Source organism: Hetaerina americana, unplaced genomic scaffold (genome assembly GCF_022747635.1).
Source record: "Hetaerina americana unplaced genomic scaffold, ioHetAmer1.1.p SCAF_1, whole genome shotgun sequence".
Classification (NCBI taxonomy): domain Eukaryota; kingdom Metazoa; phylum Arthropoda; class Insecta; order Odonata; family Calopterygidae; genus Hetaerina; species Hetaerina americana.
In genome coordinates, this window is record NW_027286069.1 from 81,463,214 (window position 1) to 81,488,095 (window position 24,882).

The window sequence follows — 24,882 nt, forward strand, 5'->3', positions numbered from 1 at the left end:
ATCTCTGGGATATCTTGAAGTAAGATAAAATGATAGGGCTACAACAGACTGTTCACATTACGGGCATGAATAAAATTCATTGCTATAGCTTGATTTTTAAGAGGTTTTTAAAAGTTTAAATAAGTGGCCTTACAATATGATTTTCAATAAATTTTATCAAAGGTTTGTCAGTTTAATTGTTATTTTTCCTCCCAGGTTAAATGTACTGATTTGAAACAATGAAATAAAAGCTAAATAGTAAAAAAACTGGAGGTCCATAAAATATTACATTATTAACCTACCAGTGAGTAATGCATATTGCCGCTTTGAGAGCCTATGAAGTCATTGCTTGTGGACACAGGATTATCCATCTGGAAAATATGGAAGAAAATGAATATTTCAAATTATGTATGCAAAGAAATATCTAAAGAAACAATGGAAGAAATACTCTACAAAATAAGATAACTTTAAAAACACTCAAAAAAGAAGAAAAAAATCTAAATAAGAAGAATTTAAACATCAAGTATTAATCCAATATACACACACATACAACTTAAATATAATGCACAATACAGTTCTTTCAGAAGTTATTCTGATTTGAAAAATATACATTCATAAAAAGTAAAAATGAAATAATTATTTTCAACATTCACAACCCACTGCTTCATTCCCTGGCGCTAAATTTTGCTACAATACTTCAGTTTCTGCATTAAGCGTGGCATACGAAAAAATAGTTCACTTTTTTAAATAAAACATTTGTCTGCAGAATGTTAAAGAGTATTTACAAGACAGAAAAATTATTGTAATAGAACAATCAAAATACTTACTACTTGTGAATGAATATGTAAAATTGTTATCATGCAAGCTAAACATTTGGTAAGCAAATACTGGTTATATACTAAAAACTTATGGTGAATAACTTATAAATGCAGAAGCTGACTTCATGAACTATCTCTCTCAAACTTTCAAGTGCAAATTATTGAAATGACATGCTTTATCTTGACAAACATGTTTAAAAACAACAAAATTTGATCAGTCCTTAATAAATACACAAGAGTAAAAAAATCGCCATCCTCTTCCTAGCAGCAAATACTGCAGAGAGAAAAGATAATATTAAATATAAAACATGCATAATAAAAATGAGTCAGTATGGATACTTGTGTGCAAGAAAATTTCAAACTTTATATAAAATCCCGGACGAAACTCACTAATAAAAATCACATTAATATTTGTAATAAAAGTCACATTATATATGACAATCACTGGTTCTAAACACACAAGTAAAGCATACATCAGTATTCTCCATCAACTGATGTGTCCGCCAGGGACAGAGATGGATATGGAGAATGGCAGAACTGATTAGGCAATTGAGACAAACAAATAAGGGAGATAACAACTGAAGAGGACGATGATGTAGGCTTCATCACCTGGGTGCTGTTGGTCTCATTAGGAGATGTCCATCCGCAACTAGTCTCCACTAAGCTGTGAACAAGCTGACACCAATCCTTTTGTGGTTTGCCAGAAGGGAAGCAGCAATTTCCAATAAATATTGATTTCCCATTAGCTATATTAATAACACGCACACATATTGTTGATGAAATAATGATGTTGAAGCATTTTTTTTCCCCTATGTGCCACATTTTAAAGGAATATTTCAGCAATTAATTGAAAAAAGGGTTAGCATATCCTAAATGCTAAATCATTTACCATATTCAACAAGTAGTAAGCATGTGTAGCTTCATTGCATCCAACCACTCACTGCTCCTAGTAATTCAACAAATAGCTAAGCATAGTATGAAGCAACTTCAAACTGATTTGCCGTCAAAATGAACATTCATTAAGGTATGAATAAAAGTAGGACAAAAATGCTTTGTTTTAACTTTACAACAGAACTTTAACAGATCATCATATCAAAATAAGTGACATTATTCTAAAAACTGAATTGCATTATCCTCACAATACCATAGAAGTGACATATATTAGAGGGCTTTGGAATAACAAACATACATTAAAAGAGGTGAAAAAAAATTGTCTTTTCAGGGATAACAACTATCTCTTAATTGAAATATCATCACCATACATTTTTAACTCAATTCTATTTGGCCTCATTACATTATATTTCAATTTATTAATTGAGTTGATGAGTATTAATGAAGTGTGAATCACTTAAGACAAATCACTCTTCTAGAACGGGCTAACAAGATAAAGGAATACATTTAATATTACCGTATTTTCCCATCAATAACACGCACCCAGAACTTTTTAGTTATCATGAATTTGTATTGATGCTGCGCGCCAAAGGCTTCATAGTTATCTTGAATGTGTATAGAGGCCGCACATTTGTATATACACATATATATGCGCGTAAAAATGATATATAATGGGCATAAAAATAAGTCTATATCAGATATGTATATGTAAAAATGCATCTTTGTTTGGATTTTTTCCATTTTCATCACATAACGCGCATCGTCATTTTTTCGATCATCTGAACATTTTTGCATAGATAAAGTATGTGTTATCAAGGGGAAAATACGGTACTAATTTTAGGCAATTCATAAAAGCCTTAACCCAAAAAAATCTATGTCACAGGATCATAAATGAAAAAGGTAAACAATCAACCATACCTACAAAAAGAAAATAACAATGACTTTGAAACACATATCCAAATGACATATGACATGCTTTGACAATTATTCAAGCAAAAACAATTTACTATAATGGGCTAATGGATGCAATCTCAAAAATTGTTGGCTCAGCCGGATAAATGAGAAAACATCCTAGAGAAGAACATAATGGACAACAAGGTGTGTATATAGGTGTGGAGAGTGAACACCATATACCTAGCCTAAGATAAATAAGAAGTATTCAAAATAATGAGAATTCCATTGCTATGGGACTACCGTTAAATAATTGTAGTGCTCAGTACAATGTTGCCTGCCTTTATTTGTTGTTTTCAACCTTCTCCTTCCATTCTTCATCTCTCTCTCTGTGGGTAGGGGAGGGGGGGGGCATCTCATGCCATCCGCTGCCTACAGCGGTGTGTCACATTGCCTACCTGTGACTTTAGGGGCGGAGACCATGAGTTGCATGTCCATGTGATAGTGGAATTTCCCTTTCTTTCTTTTCAATTCGGCATGATCTGTCTTGTAATAGTGGAGGTCTGTCATATAAATGGTTTTGGTTCATTTTTATTCCCTTTTTTTCCATAACAAATAACTAATTTCTTAGGTGAATTAACCATTGTTTTGAATTATGTCTTCCTCCAGAACGCATAAAAATTTGCACGTTATTTCACAGACTTTTACTAAATATTTTCCCCTTCCTCTCTCATATCCTCCCTTATCACTTAAACTTCCCACCTGGTGTTTGCACCCTCTGCCACACACCTTTTAAGTGGATAGCGGCATATTTAAGTTGACATCAATGGAAGATAAGATATATTTTGTGATAAAAAATAATTAAGAGCCTGAGTCATAGTCTTCACTTGACTATTGATTGTAAATTAAAATCCCAGACAAAAATTAAATACCTGCAGGTGTCGTTGGTTCAATATTGAATAAAGATAAAGTTTTTCTTTAAGCAATAATATTAATACTGGTGATGACTAATTAAAAATTCAGTGGAACTAACTATTATAGTTTTAATTTCATCTTTCGGGGATCACAGAAATCTTGGGAATACAGCGAACTCTCGATTATCCATGCATGTTATTTGTGCCTCTTATTATATCATATTCTCTTACCAGAACTTCTAAATTTCAACAAAATTACAATCCTAAAGAAAATTAAATGCTTTGTAACTTTGATAAACTTTAAAAAAATTAGTTTTACATACCTGTGCTTTCTTAAAAGTTTTTAATTTCACAAAATAAAATGGTGTCATTAGTATTCAATGTTAAAACTTAAACATTTCTGTACTACCTCTACTTTCCCTCTATCATTTCCCCTCACAAGCATTAGCCCTGAGAATTCTATATTCCCTTTTACATAAGTACATAAGTTCTAATATGCAACTTATAAGGCATAACTATCTACATTGCAATATTTTGATCTGCATTATATGAAAAATACGAATCCATATCAGCGATCCTTTCCAACATTTATCCTTCACTAATCATTCATTTTTTCCTGGCTACATGAATGATTTAGCTTTCTGAGGAAAACACATTTTGCTTTTCACTTGATGATAGCTCTGCGTTATCAAAAAACTAAAATTCCACCCTTAAAAAGTGGGAAAAGTTCTACTTTCCACTAAAACATGGAAATTAATGACAAGGAATGAAAAAGGAGTTTTCATGTACATCCATTCATATCATGGACAAATTTTCTGTGCGGTAATCCACGCTTCATCATGCATCCATCAGCAGAGATAATCGAGGGTTTACAGTATATCTAAAATTTAAGGACCACCGCAGTAATGAAATCTGGGCTTAAAAAAATCCAAATTATTGTTATGTTTCCTATTATGTAGAGAATTCTACGTGGACTATAGATTTAAAGAAATAGCCAAATAGCTTCTGTTTCCCAGCTGGTAAGAAAAAAAGGTGAAATCAGCAAATGTGAAACGAAATAAAAGCAAACCAAGAAGAAACCTGCTAATAGAGAGAAATATTAAGTCGTAACATATAATGATCATGCTCTTTTCAAGGAAATCCCTCTGAAAGATGGACCCTAAGAGACACATATGGAGAGCATTTTGTGTTGCATTTAATATTATTAGTATGTTATTACAAGAGGTCTAACCTGTGCAAGACTGAAATAAAATAACAGGTGAAAAATAACCTAGATAATCTGTGGTTCTGGATCTGATGTTCAATGTTAAAACACCATTTTAGTCCAAGAACCTGTTTCCATGAAATATTTTTCTTCTTTTTTCTGGACTGGTAGTTTTTAGGGGAAATGAAGTATCATGTTGTTCCATGTACATAGCTATTGTTCCAAGCACATAGTGATCTATCACAAAAATACACACGCCTTTATGTCCCATCATTTTAAACCCATATAAAATGGAAAATCAGCTTATCTAGAAAATATAACACAATCCTTGGTGATTCTGTCTTTAAGAGATTTAAATGTATTCGAGAAATGCTGAATGCCTTTGAATTTGAAAATATTTCATCAAGTTTGAGCGTACATCTTTATGCACAATAATAATACTGTGATGCTCATAACTTGTTCACTGAATGAACAAGCACCAAATACCTACAATAGAATTGAACAATACTTGCAGTAGTACTAGTTCATTTAAAGTTCACATAAATGTCAAATTGTGAATTTTAAATTTTAAAAATCAGTTGGAACACTACAACCACCAAGCCCAAGGGCAGAGATAATTTATATTCACTTGAGACTTCATTGTTATGAAAAGCAAAACATTGGAAGGGTAAAAATGAAATTTACTTTTAAAAGTAAAATTAAAATAAATGATTCATTTAATTAATAGAATTAGTTACTCAAATCTTATTTTTTTTTATGACTCAGCACCAGAGTATATTAAACTGCATGCAGACTGCTAAGTAAGATTGAAGCTGAATGTATCACAAGGTTACAATTTACTTAAAATCTGACACTATTTACAATTTATGACAAAATGTTTGCATAATCCAGGTCTGAAGTTAATAGGTGGCCCCTAAATTTAACAGTTAACTTTACGTAATATGCCTGCATAATGAAATACTTAAACATGCTCAGTATAAATTCTTTTGTCTGGATATAAAAACTCTGAAATAGTTGGGAAATTACTCTAATATACCACAATGACTAAATATGAATACATTGAAATTTCAATTCATTCATTAACTGGGTATTTTCTTTTAAGTTCTGAACTTACCTTAGGTAACATATACTGCAGGATAGAAGAATACCCTCATGGAAGACAGATTTAAGTCATGAAGATGAACATAGTACATTTGTTTTCACTGGTAAAATATATGAAGTTTTTTTGCATTCCCACAATTTTTTAAAGCAGATGAAATAATGGTAATAATTAAATATATGAATTAAATTATAACAGATATTATAGCATTTATATTAGAATTGTGTGAAACCATATTATAAAAGTCACAAAGGAAATTAGAATCTTTGCAGAAAAAGACAGATTTTTATCCTTTGAATTGATATGAGTTGTGAATATTTGTTGAAATAAGGATATTTACTAATGTAAAAATCAAGCTGAAAACACCAAACCTTGGAATTAGCATTCTTAAAAGAATTTATTACCACAGTTTTCTACCAACTAACTGCATTTCCTTTACGCGCATATATTGGCAACTGTTATGTTCAATGAAATCTAAAAAAGATTGACATAAACAGACCCTTGCTACCTAGAAGTATTTAAGTTTAAGAAATAAATATTTTAATGTTACCATTAAATCTTCACAAAAAATATTTAGGACACACATTAATTGGATAATGGAGACATGTGCGTATTGATTAGCAGAAGTGTTCTAAATATTATTAAATAACTTAAGATAAATTTGAGGTTTCACTGCACCTAATCAGATTTGAAGTATAGTGAAAATTTGGAAAAGAGAGTGCATTCTAAGGTAAAGGAAAACTACAGCAATAATTCATAGAAAAAAATTAATAAATCAATTCCTTTCTGTCCCAATTCCAACCTCTAAAATAACCTCCTAGCATTAACCAGCAGGGTGATAATGGAAGGTCACTACTACCATTTCTATAGAAGATTTGGAGTATACAAATAAACACAAACTTGCTCAAGCTGAATCAAAAGCTGAAAATATTGGGTTTACAGAATAATGCTATCCAGGACCACTCCTATTTGATATTAATTTTGAAAGCTAAGGACACATTTTTCATGAGGATTCTATTTCTATTCAAATAAGGAACCATGGAGTTCTTCAATATTTAGTAGATAAAGTATGATTGAAAATGCAACAGCCCTTAAACACAAAATGAGAAAATGTCATTTCCTCTCCTATCAGAGGGCTGAAACAAACATGTTTTTCTCACTTTTATCAAGGGGTGGAAATACTGACTACAATATCACAGAGTTCATTCTTTCATATGAAAAAACCCCAGCAAATTAACATGTCAAATAAATATTCACTGGGTCGAAAAAAATATCATCAAAAGACCATTTAAAATGGATTTTATCCTACAGTTGATGGCGAGTGGGTATCATTATAATGGTTTCTGTCCTCTTGATAACCTTTTATTCACACATAATCTCTCCCCATTCACCTTGACCGTGCACTATGAATTTTAACATACAAACTAATTTAGTTTTCTAAGATTAAATGCTTTTCATAAGAGGATGATATGAAAAGATATGAGAGTTGGCATTAAAATGTGAATCGGTGAAGTCAAAATGCATTCACATTAATATACACTCTAGCCACCAGTTCCCGAAGACAATTAAACAATCTGAGGGGCATCAGAAGCAGAAACTTATCCAAGAATTGAAAAATTCCAACATAGATTAAATTCACATTTAACATTTTAATGAAAATGTGTATAACAGTGGAATCTCGCATAATGAGCATGACGGGAAAAAATATTGGTCCCGAAAACGATTAGCTTAACGAGTGACTTTTTGCATAATGAGTGACAAGGAAGGGGAATTTCTGAACTCATTGCAAGCCTGCTACTACAGTTTGTCTTGAGCACTCATTCTGCCAGCAACATAATGTTGCTAGTAATCACACATTTTTCCAAACATTTTTGTGATATTTTTGTTCAAATTTTAAAATTTTGTCCACAGTAAAAGTTTGTCCACCACAAAGAAAAATTCATTAGAAGAAAGCCATAAGAGAATAAGAATAACAGTCAAAATGAAAAGTAAAATCATTTAAATTTGGGAGTAAGGCACGAGCATGGCTGATCTAGTATGCACATCAATGATTGGTCTTTTCTTCAAGAAAATGGACAAGACTAAGGAGATTGATGCTTAAAATAGAGTGACAAGAGTAGCTACGCACCGGTTATATATTCTCAACGATGTTGAAAGGTGGCTTCTCATAAGAATAAACTAATATAAAATACAATGCAACACCATTTATGAGAATATATTTTGTGAGAAGGGGGAAGTGATTTTCGACAAACTTGTTAATAAGATGTCAGGATCAACAATGGCCACAGAAGTATTTAAGGGGAGCCGTGCATGGTTTGAAAAGTTAAGAGAAGACCCATCATTCATGGTGTTGTGAAGCAAGGTGAAGCAGCAAACTCTCAAGTCAAAGGCAGTAGAGAACTTCATCAAAGACTTCAAAAAGCTTGCAGATTCTGAGAGTTACCCGCCACAACATGTTTTGAATCGAGATGAGATGGTTCTCTTCGGGGGGAAGATGCCAAAGGAAAACTATATTTGTGAACAGAACAGTAGAAGAGAATGCATTGCCCAACCACAAGTCGATAAGAGGTCATCTCACTCTGCTATTTTGCACGAATGCAAGTGGAAATTTAAAAATCAAACCCCTGCTTGTTTACCATTCAGAAACTTCACGATCCTTCAAGAAGTGATGAGTCCAAAACTGCACGTTAAATGAGATGTGATCACTTGAAACTTTTGCATCGTACCATTCATATAAGGCATTTCCCTAATTAGGCAGGGGCGATGTACGCCATAAATTCTTATAACGATCATTCTGAGTCACATTTTCACCATATTTTGAACCGTTGCCGGAAACAAATGTCTCTGGACAAATTCCTAGTAAAAAGGAATTATGTACATGTCATAAATGATTAACAATTTCTTTCAATTCTCTTTTGCTTTTACAAATTGAGTTTGCATTCCCGGTTGCATCATTATGTTATAGTAGCACAGGTGAACGTGTTCCACAATCCTAAAGAATATACGCATCATTTTTTTTGAATAAACACTGTAAATAGTGTATTTTATGGCAAGGAACATATTTTAGATGAATTTACATGCAAAAAGTAGTTTCACAAAACAAGCGTTTTGCTTTACAAGAAAGATCGCAGAGCAGATTATGCTCATATTACGAGGTTCCACTGTAAATTAATAGAATAATAACATTACTCATATCCAAAGATACCGTAAAGAAACTCAACTGAAAAAAAAAGATAATGACAACTAGGAAACCTTCCAAGGAAGCTCCACTATTTATATGTTGATTGCAACTTAACTAAGAAAAAATATGAAAAAAACAAATACAATCCTGTAGAGAACCATGAGAAATACTTGACCATAAACAGCTGGATCAAACTAACTTTTCCATTTACATTTTTAATCTGTCATTCTACATGGTAATGTTAACTAACCAGGGGCATTCAAAATAAAATCAGTAAGTAAACGAAAACACACTAATAACTACCAACATGTAACATCTATGCAATATAATAGGCGATTTGTCATTCATTAATGAAAATACTTACCACACCCTTGAGGCATAGGAAAAGAAATTACCATGAGAAGCACTGGGAAGTGATCTATTAGAAAATATTTGCAACAAGCTAAAGGGTTTGAAGGTTGGAGATACATTGCTAGTCAACAGAATATTCTACATCAATTCGAGCCAAGTGTCACTACATAAAAAGAGAGGCACATATAACACCAACACTTACCAATTGCTTTACCTCAAATTAGATTTATCACCATAACCTACATAAGCAATAACAAAACAGAAACTTAAATTTAAGCTTAATAGAAGGATGTAGGTCATTAAGCCCAACTGGAAAAAATTCAGGTAAAATAATAAAATGCCTTTCAGTTAAAACAAATCAATGACCATAACCATAAGGTTGCAGTAACCATATGGAAAAACTAAAGGAGTAACCTTAAATTTAGAAGCACAGCATTTACGGATCAATAAAGCAAGCTGACCAAACTTACCATGCTAAACTGCTCGAAATTCTGAACAAGGTAGTAGTTGCTCTGCTGTTCTTGACTGGCTGAGGAGGAATTAGTGGTGATGGCAGATGTAGAGGAAGAGGATGATGGTGAAGGAGAAGGTGATGAAGGGGATGGTGACGATGTCGAATGCCGATGCTGGTGAGATGACACATTTGACAATGCTGCAGAGGATTGATTTCCAGTCCCAAGTGAAGATGCAGGAGAGACAGGGCTCTGAGGTGCACTGTGTGGACTAGCTCTCCCCACTGGACTCGTGCTTCTGTAGCCGCCAAGGGGACTACTCTGTTGGGTGTGAAAGTGGATATTTACAGCTGTAGGCATGATCAAAGCATTGAAATTTAATGAGAAACTTGCTCGAGCTAAGCAAATTAAATGCCCAACTGAATAATAATATCCCATGACTTGGATTGAAAAAAAAAGAGCACTAACTTGAACGCCAGAATTCAAGTAATGAATTACATCACTAAAAAAATGTGGCATACTCTCTGTTAATTTGCAGCACAACAAATCCTATTATGAATCTTTGCTTCATCTTAGTTTATGTAAATATTTTGTAAATGAGATGTTGACAGTTCCTCGAAAAATCTAAAATAGTTAGCATAATAATAATAATATAGGCATTATAATGCTGCTTTTTCAGAGCCAAGCTCAAACCTTTACAAGGTTTGAGCAAGTTTTCAAACTGCAGCACACATGATAAAGACTATGATTGGCTATTTTGGCAGGCAAAATTGAATATTCATTCCCACACGGAGAGGTGAATTTCTTTCCAAGATTTACATTTACAGTCAAAATCTCTCAAACCAAACAATTAGTAACATCAAAACTGTACCAAACTTTTAATACTTACATAACTCAAGCAATATATGTTCTTGCAAAAATTATTCTGCAAGAGATTTTGTTAAATCATGAGAGTTAAGAGGGTGGCTGGAGACTGAATAAAAGGTAAAGGTAGAAACACATAACGAGTTGAGATATGACATACGACACTGAGGAGGGATAAAGGTAGAATATATTATTAAAAATCAAAGGATCTTAGAGACATTTAAAAATAATTTCCATCTGCTTAAATTTTCATATTGGCTACAATTTTAACAGTGAAATTTACCCCTTTCCTCACATAAATGGAATTTTGATCTATTTTATAACTCAGGACACCAAGAGGCTTGGTATTTATTGTTTTTTTTTATAGTGTTGTACAAGCTCTAATAATTTCTTAAAAAATCAATGTCAATTCACACATCAAATCACACACACACAGAAATCTGAGAACCATTAATTTTATCTCTCTCTTAGCATTTAAGCAGTCATGGAGTCACTAAAAGGCTTGGATTGGTTGATATGACGGGAGATGATTAATTATGCTTGAATTTTCACCCATCAGTCATCATGGGTCACTGGTCAGGGGGGCATTGTGATTTTGAGGAAATGCTTCGATAAATATGAACACCTAATTTTGAATCAATAGAATGAGTTTCTAATCTATACGAGGGATGCATTATGTAGACATTTCAACATTCATGAATCTGCAATAAGTCAGCAATACGTACAGTTCAAATGCAGATGGAAAATGTATGAAAATTTGATGTAATTTATTAAAAAAAGAAAAAAAACTTATTAGAAAATAGCACTGTGTTAAATATTCTGAGAAAATCAAGCAAAAGTGAAAACCACAGTGCACCTAAGTCATCAACACACTTTCTTGAGAGATAATGGCACGGATGCAACATTAAACAAAACTGGCTACATTATATTTGAGTTTTTTTAGAAAAAGAAAAGACAATTATTTGATGCTCTAGATTAGCTCTAGGAAACTTCATCTGCATCTCTGTATTTTGAGAAACAATACTATTCTGATGAATGTTCAAGTCAATGAAATTCATTAGCATCGAGATTCATAATCTTTCAAAAAGATAATTTTAATTGCATGTTTCCATTCTTGCCAAAATTTTATGGCAAATACTTGCATGTAAATGCACGTTTGGAAAAGGGCTATTTATTCCACATTTACGCCACCCCAACAATGCCTGTCATATTTCTTCAATAAATCTCAGATTTAAATTCTGGGTCTGGGTAACAAGGATGTCAAAGATATACTTCTGTACAGGTTTGCAGTGTTACTTGCTGGCCAATCTGGTTTCCAAAATTCAAATTATCTCGTGAGGTTTACTCACATGTATTAATGGTTGGAATTATATATAACGTGAATTATGAACATGAAAATACTATGAATATGCCAAGAAATTATGAAAATTGAAGTTTGAATAGATTATTTGATTAACTTTCCAAGACTTGGTGCTCAAGCTGTTCTCTGACAAAAATTCAACTTCAGTTATACAACATAATTGGAACAATTTGAACACTGTGGCCAGCCTGGATCTCTTGAGTGGGTGTTTGTAATCAATCGATAATTTCACAAACTTGAAGGTTGCTGTTAATGCAGCGGAAAATCTTCACAATCAGACAAATTGATGGTTTATACTAATTAGACACCCAATACCTCAATTTGAAAGATGTTACCAGAAATATGGTCATTGTTCCCTTCATGCCCAGACATAGCCCCAGAGAGCAACCATAATCATAAAATCAACCATAACAACCATTTCACAAATACAATTTCTCAAATTGATTTCAGAAATGGATTGCCATACAAATTGATAAGACTGCCATGAAAAGCGGCAATAGGAAATCAAAATCCTAAAGACAAGCTAATTAATTTAAACTGCGTTAACTACCATAAGCATGTACTGGCACAACTTACCGGCACGGTTAAGCCAGGTGAGCTTTGAGGGCTTGGTCTATTGAGGTGAGGGCTGCGATATGAACTCAAAGAGCTCAAGTGCTGCTGAAATACAGTCATACACATCCAAACAACATATGCATACAACACTACTCTACTCATACTATATTAATAATAGAAATTAAAAGTTTTCAATATACATTCCATATTTAAGAATCTTTCATAGCAAAAATTTCGTGCAATATATATGGAATATCAAATAGTTATGTGTTATTTAAAATTCTAGCTATAATCAACAGTCAACTCTAAATATGAAAAAAAACATGGGAAAGTGCTTCATAACAAGAGACAAGCTTTCACGAAGAAAGATCATTACAGGCAACTGACAATTATCAAATGCGCTTAATTTTGCGAATATCATAGGAGCTATTTATGCCTTTCGTTCGAATGACACATCTATATAGGGCTCTATAAGGAATGAAATGAACCACATTCAGAAACTGAAATTTGATAAGCAACAATGATGGCATAATTTCAATTTACAAAGCTATAAATTTATTCTCTAATAATATAAAAGAAAGGGATAAAATGATGTAATCTGAGTGGATCACATGTTATTGCCAAAAACTCGGAATGAATATACAGTAAAACTCTATCTTAAAAAACCTTTACAAAAAGTACATATGGCAGATGAGCTAAGAGAAGTGAGCCTTCTATAAACATATGTCATGCCATAATTTCTAGATAACCTTGAAAAACTCCAATCCACTGAGATGTATTGGAAAAACCTAAGAGGAATGTATTCATATGCTGGTTCATTCCTTTATCAATTAATTTAGCTTGATGCACAGTAGCTATAATTTTCAGTATCCTACCAATCCTATTCACTGATAGACTACAATGGCAGGGAATCAATATCAACTAAATTACTTAAGTGAACCCCCAAGTTATGTGTGAACAAAAACAAATGGCAATATCAGGCAAAAAGTACTTTAAAGTACAATTCTTTAGTTTCAAAATAAATATATGATTTTGGCTAACGCATTTCTCCCAATGTGTAACAAGTTTTTTCATTCCATCACAGAAAAACTCTTCTGACTATTCTCGAATCCAGGACTTGACAGCTGCGTTCACCTCATTGTCTGAGGTGTCATGATTTGAGGGGCCTTGAGTTGAGGAAAACTGTGCACACTGAGATAAAGGTTTTACTGTATAGCTTTTAAACTACTATGAACTGCATAATATAATTTATCTTTGGTCAAAATAAACATGGGAATTGATTCTAAGGAAACAAGATAACTAAAGTGAAATTTTGAATGAACCATATTATAATAAATATATGAAGCTAATCTCTAACGCACAGAGCATGAGATCATGCAGCATTTAAAAAGTAACTACAGAATTTGAAACTACAATTATTAAAACAAAAACAAAGATATGGGTGCAAAATTAATAAATAATCAGTTAACGATGATTACCCTCTGCATATCCAGAGTTGCAGAGTGTTAAATACAATTGAGGTCATTATTGGCTTTCCTATGGTAATTGTCAAAAAATTTATTTTCTATTGCTAACATTATTTTATCTTCAAAATTCGATGTTCTTCACTCTACCCTAATACATTTTTGGTATAAAACACTCCCAGATATTAACATTGACAAAGAATATATTAAAAACCATCCGAGTAAGGATTCTTACTGTTGATCGATTATGGAACATGGAAAAAGAATCCATAAAAAGTTGAAAAACAGCAGATTGAAGTGATTACATACTGCTTTTCTTGCTCTCTCCAAATAATTACTCATGACTTGTTATGAAAACATGAAAAAATAACATATTAACTCAATTGTCCACTCTAAGTTATACATTCCATCTTATACAGAAGCAACATTAGAATTTTTGTTAAATACAATGACTACTTTGCTTAAAAAAGCATATTTCTATGCTTATACATAGTAAAAGCATTGTTATATGTTTCAAAATGCCTTACCTAATGAAAAGGACTTAACCTCTACTAATTTAGATTGACTAGAGTTCCTATTGAATTTTGGTTACATAAGCTCACAGATAATTATGACAGTAATATAAGTAGTATGCAAAAGTTATGCACTCCACCGGTTTCTCCAAATTATATTCATGTACTTTTTAAAAAGAACTTATGATCATACTCTGTATTTATAATTTTTGTATCTTAATACTTCTTATTAAATATTCTGGACACATACTAAACAATGAAATTGATGGTGAAACAGCTTAAGAATTTTTGAAACATTAATGCCATTATTAAAATGTTTTTACAGGGAAGACAGGACGGAATAGTCTCAAAAGTAATAATGAATTAGGATTTATTAAACATTTTCAATTTAATATTGACAATCAAGAATTGATATGCATTATTTAAGACTTTCAGTAAAATTAATAAATTTTACCTGAGCAACTTTTTAGATGTGTAACATAGTGATCAAGATCAAGGAAAGACTAAGACAGAAAATGTTCGATAACATGACTGTAACAACAAAACTGTTACTGTATGAAAGGTATGTGGGGCATAAGAGTCACTCATTTCGTGTCCGAGAGATCTAGAGTAATGAGTTTGCATGCATAACTATCAGTCTTCATTGCAAGTTTGCTGCCTACATGCATGTGAGGAATGTGTTTGTTGTAGTTGTCATCCTGCTTGTGTGGGTGTTACAAACATACCGTAGGGATGCTTTGTGAGTTTGACAAAAGAGGTGGGCTGCACTGGGACTGCTGCTGTCGGTGATGGAGTTGGTGCTGTGGCTGATTTGAAGGCTGGGGTTGGTACATATATCGATTTTGTTGGAAAGAATCCATCTGCATATTACTACTGTTATCAAAGGTGAGACCCTGTAAGGCAAAATGGGACCCCCAAAGTGAATAGATGCCACAATGGTCTGGAGCTCTCATATAGAAAATAAAATAATACAACGAAAAGTTACAAAATAACATAAGAGACTACAGTAATTATGCTAGAAAAATGGTGATTTAGTTTCGAGTACTCCTTGATGAAATTCAAAATCTTTACAAATATTGAATTGAACATACATAGCTCCTTTTGTACTCCTGAAAAAGAATAATGATGATGTTCAAAGCATAATTATAAAGTAGAAAATTAAACAAATTAACATTTAAAAGGAAATTAAAATATTACAAAATTATTCAAACATGAACTGATTTGACATTAAGACCATAAAAGACATTTTTTGCTACAGAAATTTAGTTTAAGCTGATACCCTTATCTTTGGTGTAAAATAATCATTTAGGCATAAATTGAACACCTGAAATGCTGGTAGATATTAAGTGCTTTCATCTCATATAGCCATGCAGCAAAGAAGGATAACATAAGATTCTAAAGAAGGAAGAAATAGCAGTGCTATGATTATTGTGCAAAAGTTAAGCATAATTACTACCTTTTTTTAAATTTAGTACCAATAGCCAAAGTAATAATTCAAATTGAATTTCAATAAACAGTATAACATGGCTAACCGCACATTAATTCACATAACCACACTATCTTCTTAATTAAATATATAATAAAGACACGATGCCAATTTTGAACTTATACCTAAAAAATAAACAGAAACCATAAGGGACCTCCAAATTACAAGGGATATATTTACTGAAAATTTTGTACACCTTGAGGTTGTCAATGAAAAATATGAATTATAAAATATTATTCTCATTATTCTTGTATTTAATGTTTTTGATTCGGATTACACTCATTGAATTCAAGCACTGAAGATTTCACAGAAGCATCATAACCCAGTTTTGCCGATTGCCCTTGCACTGGTGCTTTAGCATGAACAACATGCCTAGATGGTGGACTAAAGTCTCTCCTAAGTTGTTGCATCAGTTTCTAAATGAATCTGTCAATATTTGAGATGATAGAGGCACACTGAAGCATACTCGTCATTCTAATATCAAGATTTTAATCTACATAACTTGTAGCTCTTTTGGCCTATAGTCACATTCCTTTAATTACTTAACATTTTCATTTACATTGGAGGAAACAATTATTCTTAATGGACCCAAAATATTACAAAAAACACAACTGAATTTGAAATAAACTCATAACACACCATTAACAAAACAGAAGTAGGAAATTGAAATCAAGATGCAAAGAAGTATGATTTGGATACAATATTTGATGATATGAAAGGATTCTCACTCAGCATTTGAATTTATCCAAATTTTATATTCAATCCATCCCTATTGTTATCATCACATCCATTTTCGGTTATCTTTATGGAAATGAGTCTCACCCACTTTGTTAAATGTTCTTGGTGCGGGGATTGAATGCAACAGTCTCATGTCTTTTGCTTTGAAATGAATGCTTTTGAAGAACACGAAGTGTGTTAGTGTGTGTGTATGCGTAAATGGGTATTTTGTGAAAGGACCCAGAATGAAGGATGTCAAAGAGGATTATAAGTGCAATTTGAAAGTTGTAAGGAGTGACTCAGCAAGATAGGAAGAAAGAACCCATATGACAACCCAAAACTACAGAGACTCTCTAATTTATTGAAACTTATTTATACATTTATATTTTATCAGATGCAATTTTTTTTATTATAGCAGATGAGCATCTTCTGGTGAAGTGAATTTAATAAATTTTGCAACTGTTCATCAAGATGGTAGCCACTTATTTATATTTCTTTTGTTGTGATTTGCAAGCTTTAACTGGAAGCCATATTCTGATAAAGCATAGATAGGAATACCCGCACATTACAATTGTGAAACTCCAATTTACTCTTTCCATAATGGGATGTCAACATAATGGGTGAAATCTTGGCCAGATTTTGACTTTAACTTGACCAGCATGACTTTTACTTTTGTGCTCACTGATATCTTTGGTGACAAACATGACCCTGTTAAACTGATCTTAGCCAGCCAAGTTTCCCACAGCGCCAAACCACATGAGCAAATGCAACCCCTACGCCTGAGGCAGGATTTAAACCAGTCAGTGGGTATTGGACTCATTAGACTAACTCACCAGGCTGACATGTATGATTATTTACTTATTTTTATGTAAAACAGGAACAATTATGGCAGACATCTACGCTGCTGTTGCCAATTAAAGCAAGCAAAATGGCAGCAATTAACTTTAATAAATAGATTTGCTAGTTCAACAACTATGAGCTAACATTAAAAAAAGTCTACATGCCTAGTGTTAAATTTATAAGGAAGAAATTATATTCAAGGCTTCTTAACATTTAAAAATCCTCCAAGTACAAACATGCAATTCAAAGTATCACAATATGAACCAATACAAACTTAGCAAAGAATGCAATACACCATATGTATTAGCTAACCATAATATGTACCTGACATCCATGATCAATGTAGACATCATCTATTGTTGTGATGAAGTGAAATGCAATGATTTATGAGCATAAATATCACATTTATCTACAGTTTTCCCATGTAATAAACAATTTTCCTTCCTTATTGGCATGCAAAATATGACACAGCTAAACTATAACCATTAATCCACACAAACATGTAAAGGAATATATGAAATGACATAATAATTACTCTGCCACCTGTATTATGCGAAATCATTTCCATTGATCCCAATCTGAGCACCACAAGAAACTTTATATCCAACAACAGGGCAAAAATGTTACCACAAGCAACATAATTTCAAATTTAGGACTGCTTGCATGATAGGGACTTGGGAGCCAAGAATGAAATGCACCAAAAGTTAAAACATAACAAATTTCCCCCTTACCATATCCTGTCATGCACACCATGGGCTAAATGTTTGCTGGCATTCTCTAATTTTGAGGAACAAATCATAATAGTACAGCTCACAAAAATTTCCATCACTGACATTTTTTCAGAAAAAATACTGCTTGTATGAAGGCATATGTATACACTGAGATGTTATGCACTGAGGAGTATGTTATACACTGAGAATTCATACAAACAATATGTTTTTAAAAATATCTATTAATTAATAAATTGAAAGTTTATTGATGTGCAACTGGCACTCTGCATTAATTTCCTTGAAATGTTTTTAGAAATTCTTTTATTCATTGATGTCACTTGATACAATTAGTTCATTCCTACAAGGATAAAAGCAATAGAAGGATGATGGGCAAAAATATTGGTCCCAAATTGGACTCGCTCAATGTGCGACTTTTCGCAATGAGTGACAAGGAGAGGGGAATTCCCGGATTCATTGCGTGCCTACTACTTCATTTTGTCTTTAGTACTCTTTTCACTAGCATCGCCAGTGATCACACTTTTTTCGAAACTTGTGTTCCAACGTATTATTAGTGATTTTTTTGTGCATGGATTTAAAACTGACCTCCCACGAAAAATCCATAAGAGAATAAAAATATAAAATAAGTATTTAAAAGGAGCCCTGTGTGGCTCAAGAAATAACTGAGAAGAACCGTCATCCATGGCATAGTAAGACATGGTGAAGCAGCAAGCTCGGATTCAAAGGCAGCAGAGAACTTAGTCTATGACTTTAAAAAGATAGTATATTCAGAGCATTACCTGCCACATGATTTGGTGCAAAAAGGAAAATTTTCACCATTGAAAAGTTTTTTTTGCTTCATTATTCCATTTTGCATCGACAGTTGCCCAAGTTAAAATTTTTTTAAAGAAATTAAATTATTTTTTGATTCAACGTAGTTTTAATGTGATCAAGCAAGTTTCAATACTTTTTATTAATCAGGAGCCCATTACTTTTATATATTTTGCATTAAGGCAGTACAAATAATCCAAGTTGCCAGTTATTGTATTTTTCATGCTTCATCATGTTTGGGTCAGAGTAATTGTCATTCTTCTTATGCATGATATGAATAGTCTCCCTAAGGTATTCTTTCAAAATATATTTTACTCAACTAACTCCTAGTCATGCAATGTATTCATTTCATACAACGAATCTTTTCCTGACAGACTGAGATTACAAATTTACGTCATTAATGGCACTCTGTTTAATTGCCCTGCCATATTTAAATCCTTGGGAAAAACTGTTCACATTACTACTTTCTCTCATCTCTTTTAAGGGTATAAGTACAAAGTGAAGTGAAAAAAGTTTTTTATAAAGGCTGATATACATGAGTAACTGCTATAGAAAGTGAAATATTTTTATCTGGCACAGAGTGATCCAAATAGCAGGAAAACTGAAAATGAAACCGTGTTAATATGGGGTTCCACATGCATTGGTAAATAAAACAATTGTACAGGACATAATAAAAATGCTGTAAATCGCACTAAAATGTTAATTTCAACAATTCAAATATGGGATTTTTACGGTATTTTATTTCAATTTTATAGAATATAGAGGAACTGCTTTCCATCTCATAATGAGATACCAGTGACATGGCTGCATATTACATGAGGTTGCATTGAAGTAATATTAACCAATTGGGTATTCATTTATTTATATTTATTTACTTCCCAGAATATTTAATCATCAATGTGACAGCATATATTTACAAAATGGTAGAATACAATTCAATGTATGCAGTCCTTACTTGCTTCAAATAACAATGTAATTGAAATGTCAGAACTAGCCTCACATAGTGGAATGCAGGCACACCTATGTTTACTTTTAGGGAATAACAACTTTATTGTAAAACTAAAAAATATAATTTTTTAGTTTAACAATATTTAATAGTGTTTCGAGATTGTAAGGTTTCATTGATACATATATAAATCAAAAGGAGCACAAATTCTTCCCATTTAACAATGTATAATAGAAGTGTTATGGCTCTTAATTTCACAAATCCCCTTTAAAAAATAATGGTCATATAACCAGTGCAAATCTAAGTAAGTTCCGCACTATTTAGAGAATTGAAAGAGTTGCATTAAAAGAGATTATTAAAAGAGTGGCATGAGCATTACAAGAATGCAAGAGAGCATTAAAAGAGTGGCTTTTGGATCATTAAAAAAGTGACATGGCAGGCTTATTGCTCGACTAAAAGCAAGTGAACCAAAATTTGCTGAAGAACTGGATCAGTTCAACAAAGACTCAAAATGTATCAACTCTTTAGATTACCATCTTATGCCAACTCAGAGAACAGCCAAATAGGTTTCATGTAGAATTTTGTTGATTTCTACATTACTATATATTCCATACCTTCCCAGGAAGAATTGTACCTTTTATCTATTTACTGACCATGTAAATTTTGTACATGTGAAAATGTATTTAATTCAAAATCCATCAAAGATGGAAAAATATGAAAAATCATGTCACATCAAATTTAGAAGCCTTAATTTTCCAGGAACAAGTGAATACATCATCATATCTTAAATGTGCTGACATTCCATTATCATATTTGTTTTTATACTTACACAATGGATAATCGACAGCATTTTGTGGAAAATACAAAAGCATTGGCTCCAGAATAAATTTTCATTCTAAACATCATCTATAACTGCCTATCAATTGGATTTGGCTCATTTTGATAGGGGAGGTCTATGTCAGTGAGTCAGGAAAAAAAATGGATTTGACACACCTAGAGGCACAATGGATCAGTTAAAAGCATAATAGAAGGGCAGATTCCACGAAGAAAACCAAGAGACAAGTGCATAGGGCAAATTAAGAAGGGCATAAAAAAGATGGTGCAAGACAAAACACCGAATAGAGAAGAATGGTGTGCTGCAGTATACCAATTTTGGATTGGGATACTGATGATGATGAGCGTATCGAATACGTTGCAGAGAGTTAATCAATATAAATATGAAATTACTCATAAATGGGAAATCAGAAGTTTATGCGAGTAAATCACCCACAAATCAGAAGTTTATATAAGTAAATCACCCATTAGAATTTATTGTGGCAATGAAAAAGAATCATTTTCCCATAAGATGCCTTCCAAAACTTTGACTCTCAAGTAATAGCGATATCAAATGCTCCTAAGACAACTAACAATTTTTATTGTGGAAACAGTCAAGACTTAGAAAAGTCACTAGTTATTATAAATGCCAATGTTGGAATAAATAATTGGAATACAGAAAAACTACAATGAAAGTACCATTACCATTAACAGACAAATGAAGGTAAAATGAGTCATTTCTTTTGGTTATGCAACCTTTATTAATCCAAATAAATATCTTTCACAAAGAAAAATTGGATTAGGCTCCCAGCCAACACCATTAGCATTTCCCAGACAATGGACAGAAGAGTCATCTATCTAGATCATGTGAGGGTATTATCAGAAACTTAACAAAGTCTATGTCAATTACTTTCAAATATGTGAATAACATTAAAGAAGCAGTGAAACTGACACCATTCACTTGTAAATAAAAGCCAAGGCGGTGTAAACCAGGATTTCTTTCCCCATAAGACTAATGATGAAGCGAGCATTAAATGATTCTTGATTGACAAATAATCAACAAAACAAATCTGCCATTTTTCAATTAAAGCACATTCTCAAATCACTAATACCTGAATATGTCTGAAAATATGTGATTCAAGGAGCACTATTCATGAAGTAAAGAGCAGATTTATAACAAAACAACTCTACAACTGACAACCACTTCACCCTATTTGTCTACAAAACCAAATTTGTAGGCACGTGGCACCAAGTATAATGATAATATTTCCCTATTTTATGGTACAGTACCATGTTCTGTAGCAATTTAGTTCCACAACAGGTAATTCTCTAACCTTAAATTTTGGTTGCCATACATTTATTTCCAATGGCCAAATAACAAAAATTTCCAAAAAATATGGGCTAAATGAAGAACACAAAAAATTTACTCTCTATAAAGGATTAAAACTGTCAGTACAGCCGTAAGACAATGAATGGCACAAAACAAAAGGCCCTGGCCATTTTGGAGATAGAAATTGTAATCTTTGGAGATCCAAAGATTACAACCTAGGGCAATTCCATTTCTAAAGTTAAGCACTACATCACACAACATAGAACTCTATACATCACAAAATATAAAGCTCCAAGCATATTTATAGTATAAAATTCATCAGTCTTTTAATCGCTGACTAATATTTCCATTTCGTGAGAAGTATACTGAATCTCAAAGCTTTCCATATTCTGTACTGTATCCTTTACACCACTCAACGTGATCAGGTTCATGGATGGACAAAACAAAACTTTATTACCCATTTAGAAGGATAAAATACTCCATTTTGGAATTATAAGTCAAAAGCAATAGACCCTAACCAATGATTTTTATTGTTTTTCGGAGGGCAAGGAATAGTTTATAGCAAATCACAAAATAATGGTGCTCAAATACACCACAATTCAATGCATGCCTGATAGATGTTTTAAGCAGCAACTCATTAGAAAATTACTTTCAAGTTCAAAGGCATATCTTGAGAGAGCTAACAAGTGGTCTTTTTTAATCATAAGCATCTTTTTTCGAATGGCCCAAATTAAAAGGCAACATCTTTAAAAGAATGTCAAATACTAAAACGTTATGAAAAATATTGAGTTTTAACACACTACTTCACCTTTTTAAAAGAAAATCTGGATGAATACATAAGCAAATAAGCATTACTAATATGAGAGATCCATGAAAATTTTAAGAATGCAGATAGCATAACATGCATTAAATTAAAGCACTAAGTATGAAACTAACCTTACAAGAATGCAGGAAACTGGAGTTGACAAGGGATGGTACTGAAAGGTGATTCTGAAATAATGTTTAAAAATAGGCTAAACGAAAAACTTACTAAAAATAATGCGATACACAAAAATCATGAAAAAGGCATTTAGTAAAAAAAACTGTTAACTTTTCCAATTCAAGTGAAAGACATGAAGAACCTAAAGTTACTCCCAAAAACATTACAAAAATGATTGCACTTTTTCTAATGAGAAAAAAAATTAAAGAAATACTAAGGAAATTATAAGGGCAAAATAAATATATATATATATGCAAGTCTTAGTAAGTTTTAGTATTTTACTTTTTAACAAGCATTCTATCTTCAACTAATTTGCTCAGATCTCTAATTGACATGCAGCAGCAAGGAGTACTGAGGAGCTGTACCCGGCTAAAAAAAATCACAAGCACATCAAGTCATATCAGTCTCACCGGAGAATGGGAGAGGTTAGATCCCATATTATGAGGCTGTTGTGGTTGCCTGTGGTTGGGAGTAGGAGAATGACCTGGACTAAGGCCCCCTGGTGGAACAGGGATAGGAGATGGTGGGGAACTGGAAGCTTGTCCGAACGAGAACCTTGCTCCCTGGTGTTGCCGGGGTGATGATGATAGGCCCCCACTCGTAGGGGACAAGGTTGTGGGACTTGTGCCTCCCTGAGGACTCTGGAAAATGGAGGAAGAAGGTATCAATATGGGAATAGTATGTACTTCTATTTATTTTATTATTTATAAGTGTAACTGGATTGAAGAGCTAAAAAATATTTAAGACATTGTATCAGTATTTTATCAACTGAATCCTAAAATACCCCTTTGGAAGACGGTATCTCTTGCTAAATCCATTTTTACATATTTGTATACTCACTCAAGGTATTCTACTTAATTAAGGCAGGTTTTGGGTGGTCCCTAATGACTATTTTACCCTACAGATTACATGAAGTCTTGTTTGCTCTAATTATTTCTTTTTTAACCTTCTTGTAACTTCTTCCTACCTTCATGCTATCTAAAAATGTTACTCTCTTCCTTCCTCTTTCCTAATTACCCAACTTTCTACCCTCTATCATGGCCTTCAATATACCATTACCTTTCAATGTTTCCTCACTCTACTTTTTATAGGAGTTTACCCTGCAATGCCCTCTCTTTGCCCACCCTATCTAAAACTTCAGGGTTTATCTCACTTTCTCCAAACTTATTTTCCCCATTCTTTCCCACACCACAAGAGCCTCCAATCCAAGCTCATCCTCTGGCTTAAAGGAACAGGTTCACATCTGCAAGGTGCTTTGCTTCAATTTAAAGCCTTTCCCAAACATTTCTTCGCCTCTTTACTCAAGTATATCTATCATAATTTACGGCATTTTTTGCTGATTGTATTCTTTTCCCAATTTCCCCATTATTATGCCCATTTCCCTCTAAAATACTCTCGCAATACATGAACTTCTGCATCTTTTCTAGTTTATTCCCCTAGCTTAAAGTTTAACCTAGTTTTCTTATTTCTAGAGAATTCCATTATTTTTTCTTTAGTTAATCCTCATTCCATACCTATTACATTATTCCTGTAAAATATTAAATAATAACTGCCATATTATGGTTGTTTGACTCACTACTGCTTGTTCATCTGCAAACCCAACCTTGCCACTCACTTTTAATCGGCCCTTCCCAGCTACCCTTAACATAGCCTCAGGTTATATTTTGAAAAAGCCAGTAATAGCAGGGGACCCTGTATT

The 24,882-nt window shown here is 32.8% G+C and overlaps 1 protein-coding gene across 1 annotated transcript in view; it reads right to left on the reverse strand.

Moving 5' to 3' along the window:
• The window catches only part of Crtc (CREB-regulated transcription coactivator), a 104,306-nt gene that overhangs the window by 12,764 nt on the left and 66,660 nt on the right, over window positions 1–24,882 (reverse strand). Inside the window, exons 6-11 of the mRNA XM_071592267.1 lie at window positions 23,594–23,824; window positions 23,141–23,194; window positions 15,260–15,427; window positions 12,581–12,661; window positions 9,799–10,101; window positions 282–350 (exon numbers count right to left, since the gene is read on the reverse strand). Coding sequence (XP_071448368.1) covers window positions 282–350; window positions 9,799–10,101; window positions 12,581–12,661; window positions 15,260–15,427; window positions 23,141–23,194; window positions 23,594–23,824 — 906 coding nt within the window. The remainder of the gene's footprint in view (window positions 1–281; window positions 351–9,798; window positions 10,102–12,580; window positions 12,662–15,259; window positions 15,428–23,140; window positions 23,195–23,593; window positions 23,825–24,882) is intronic.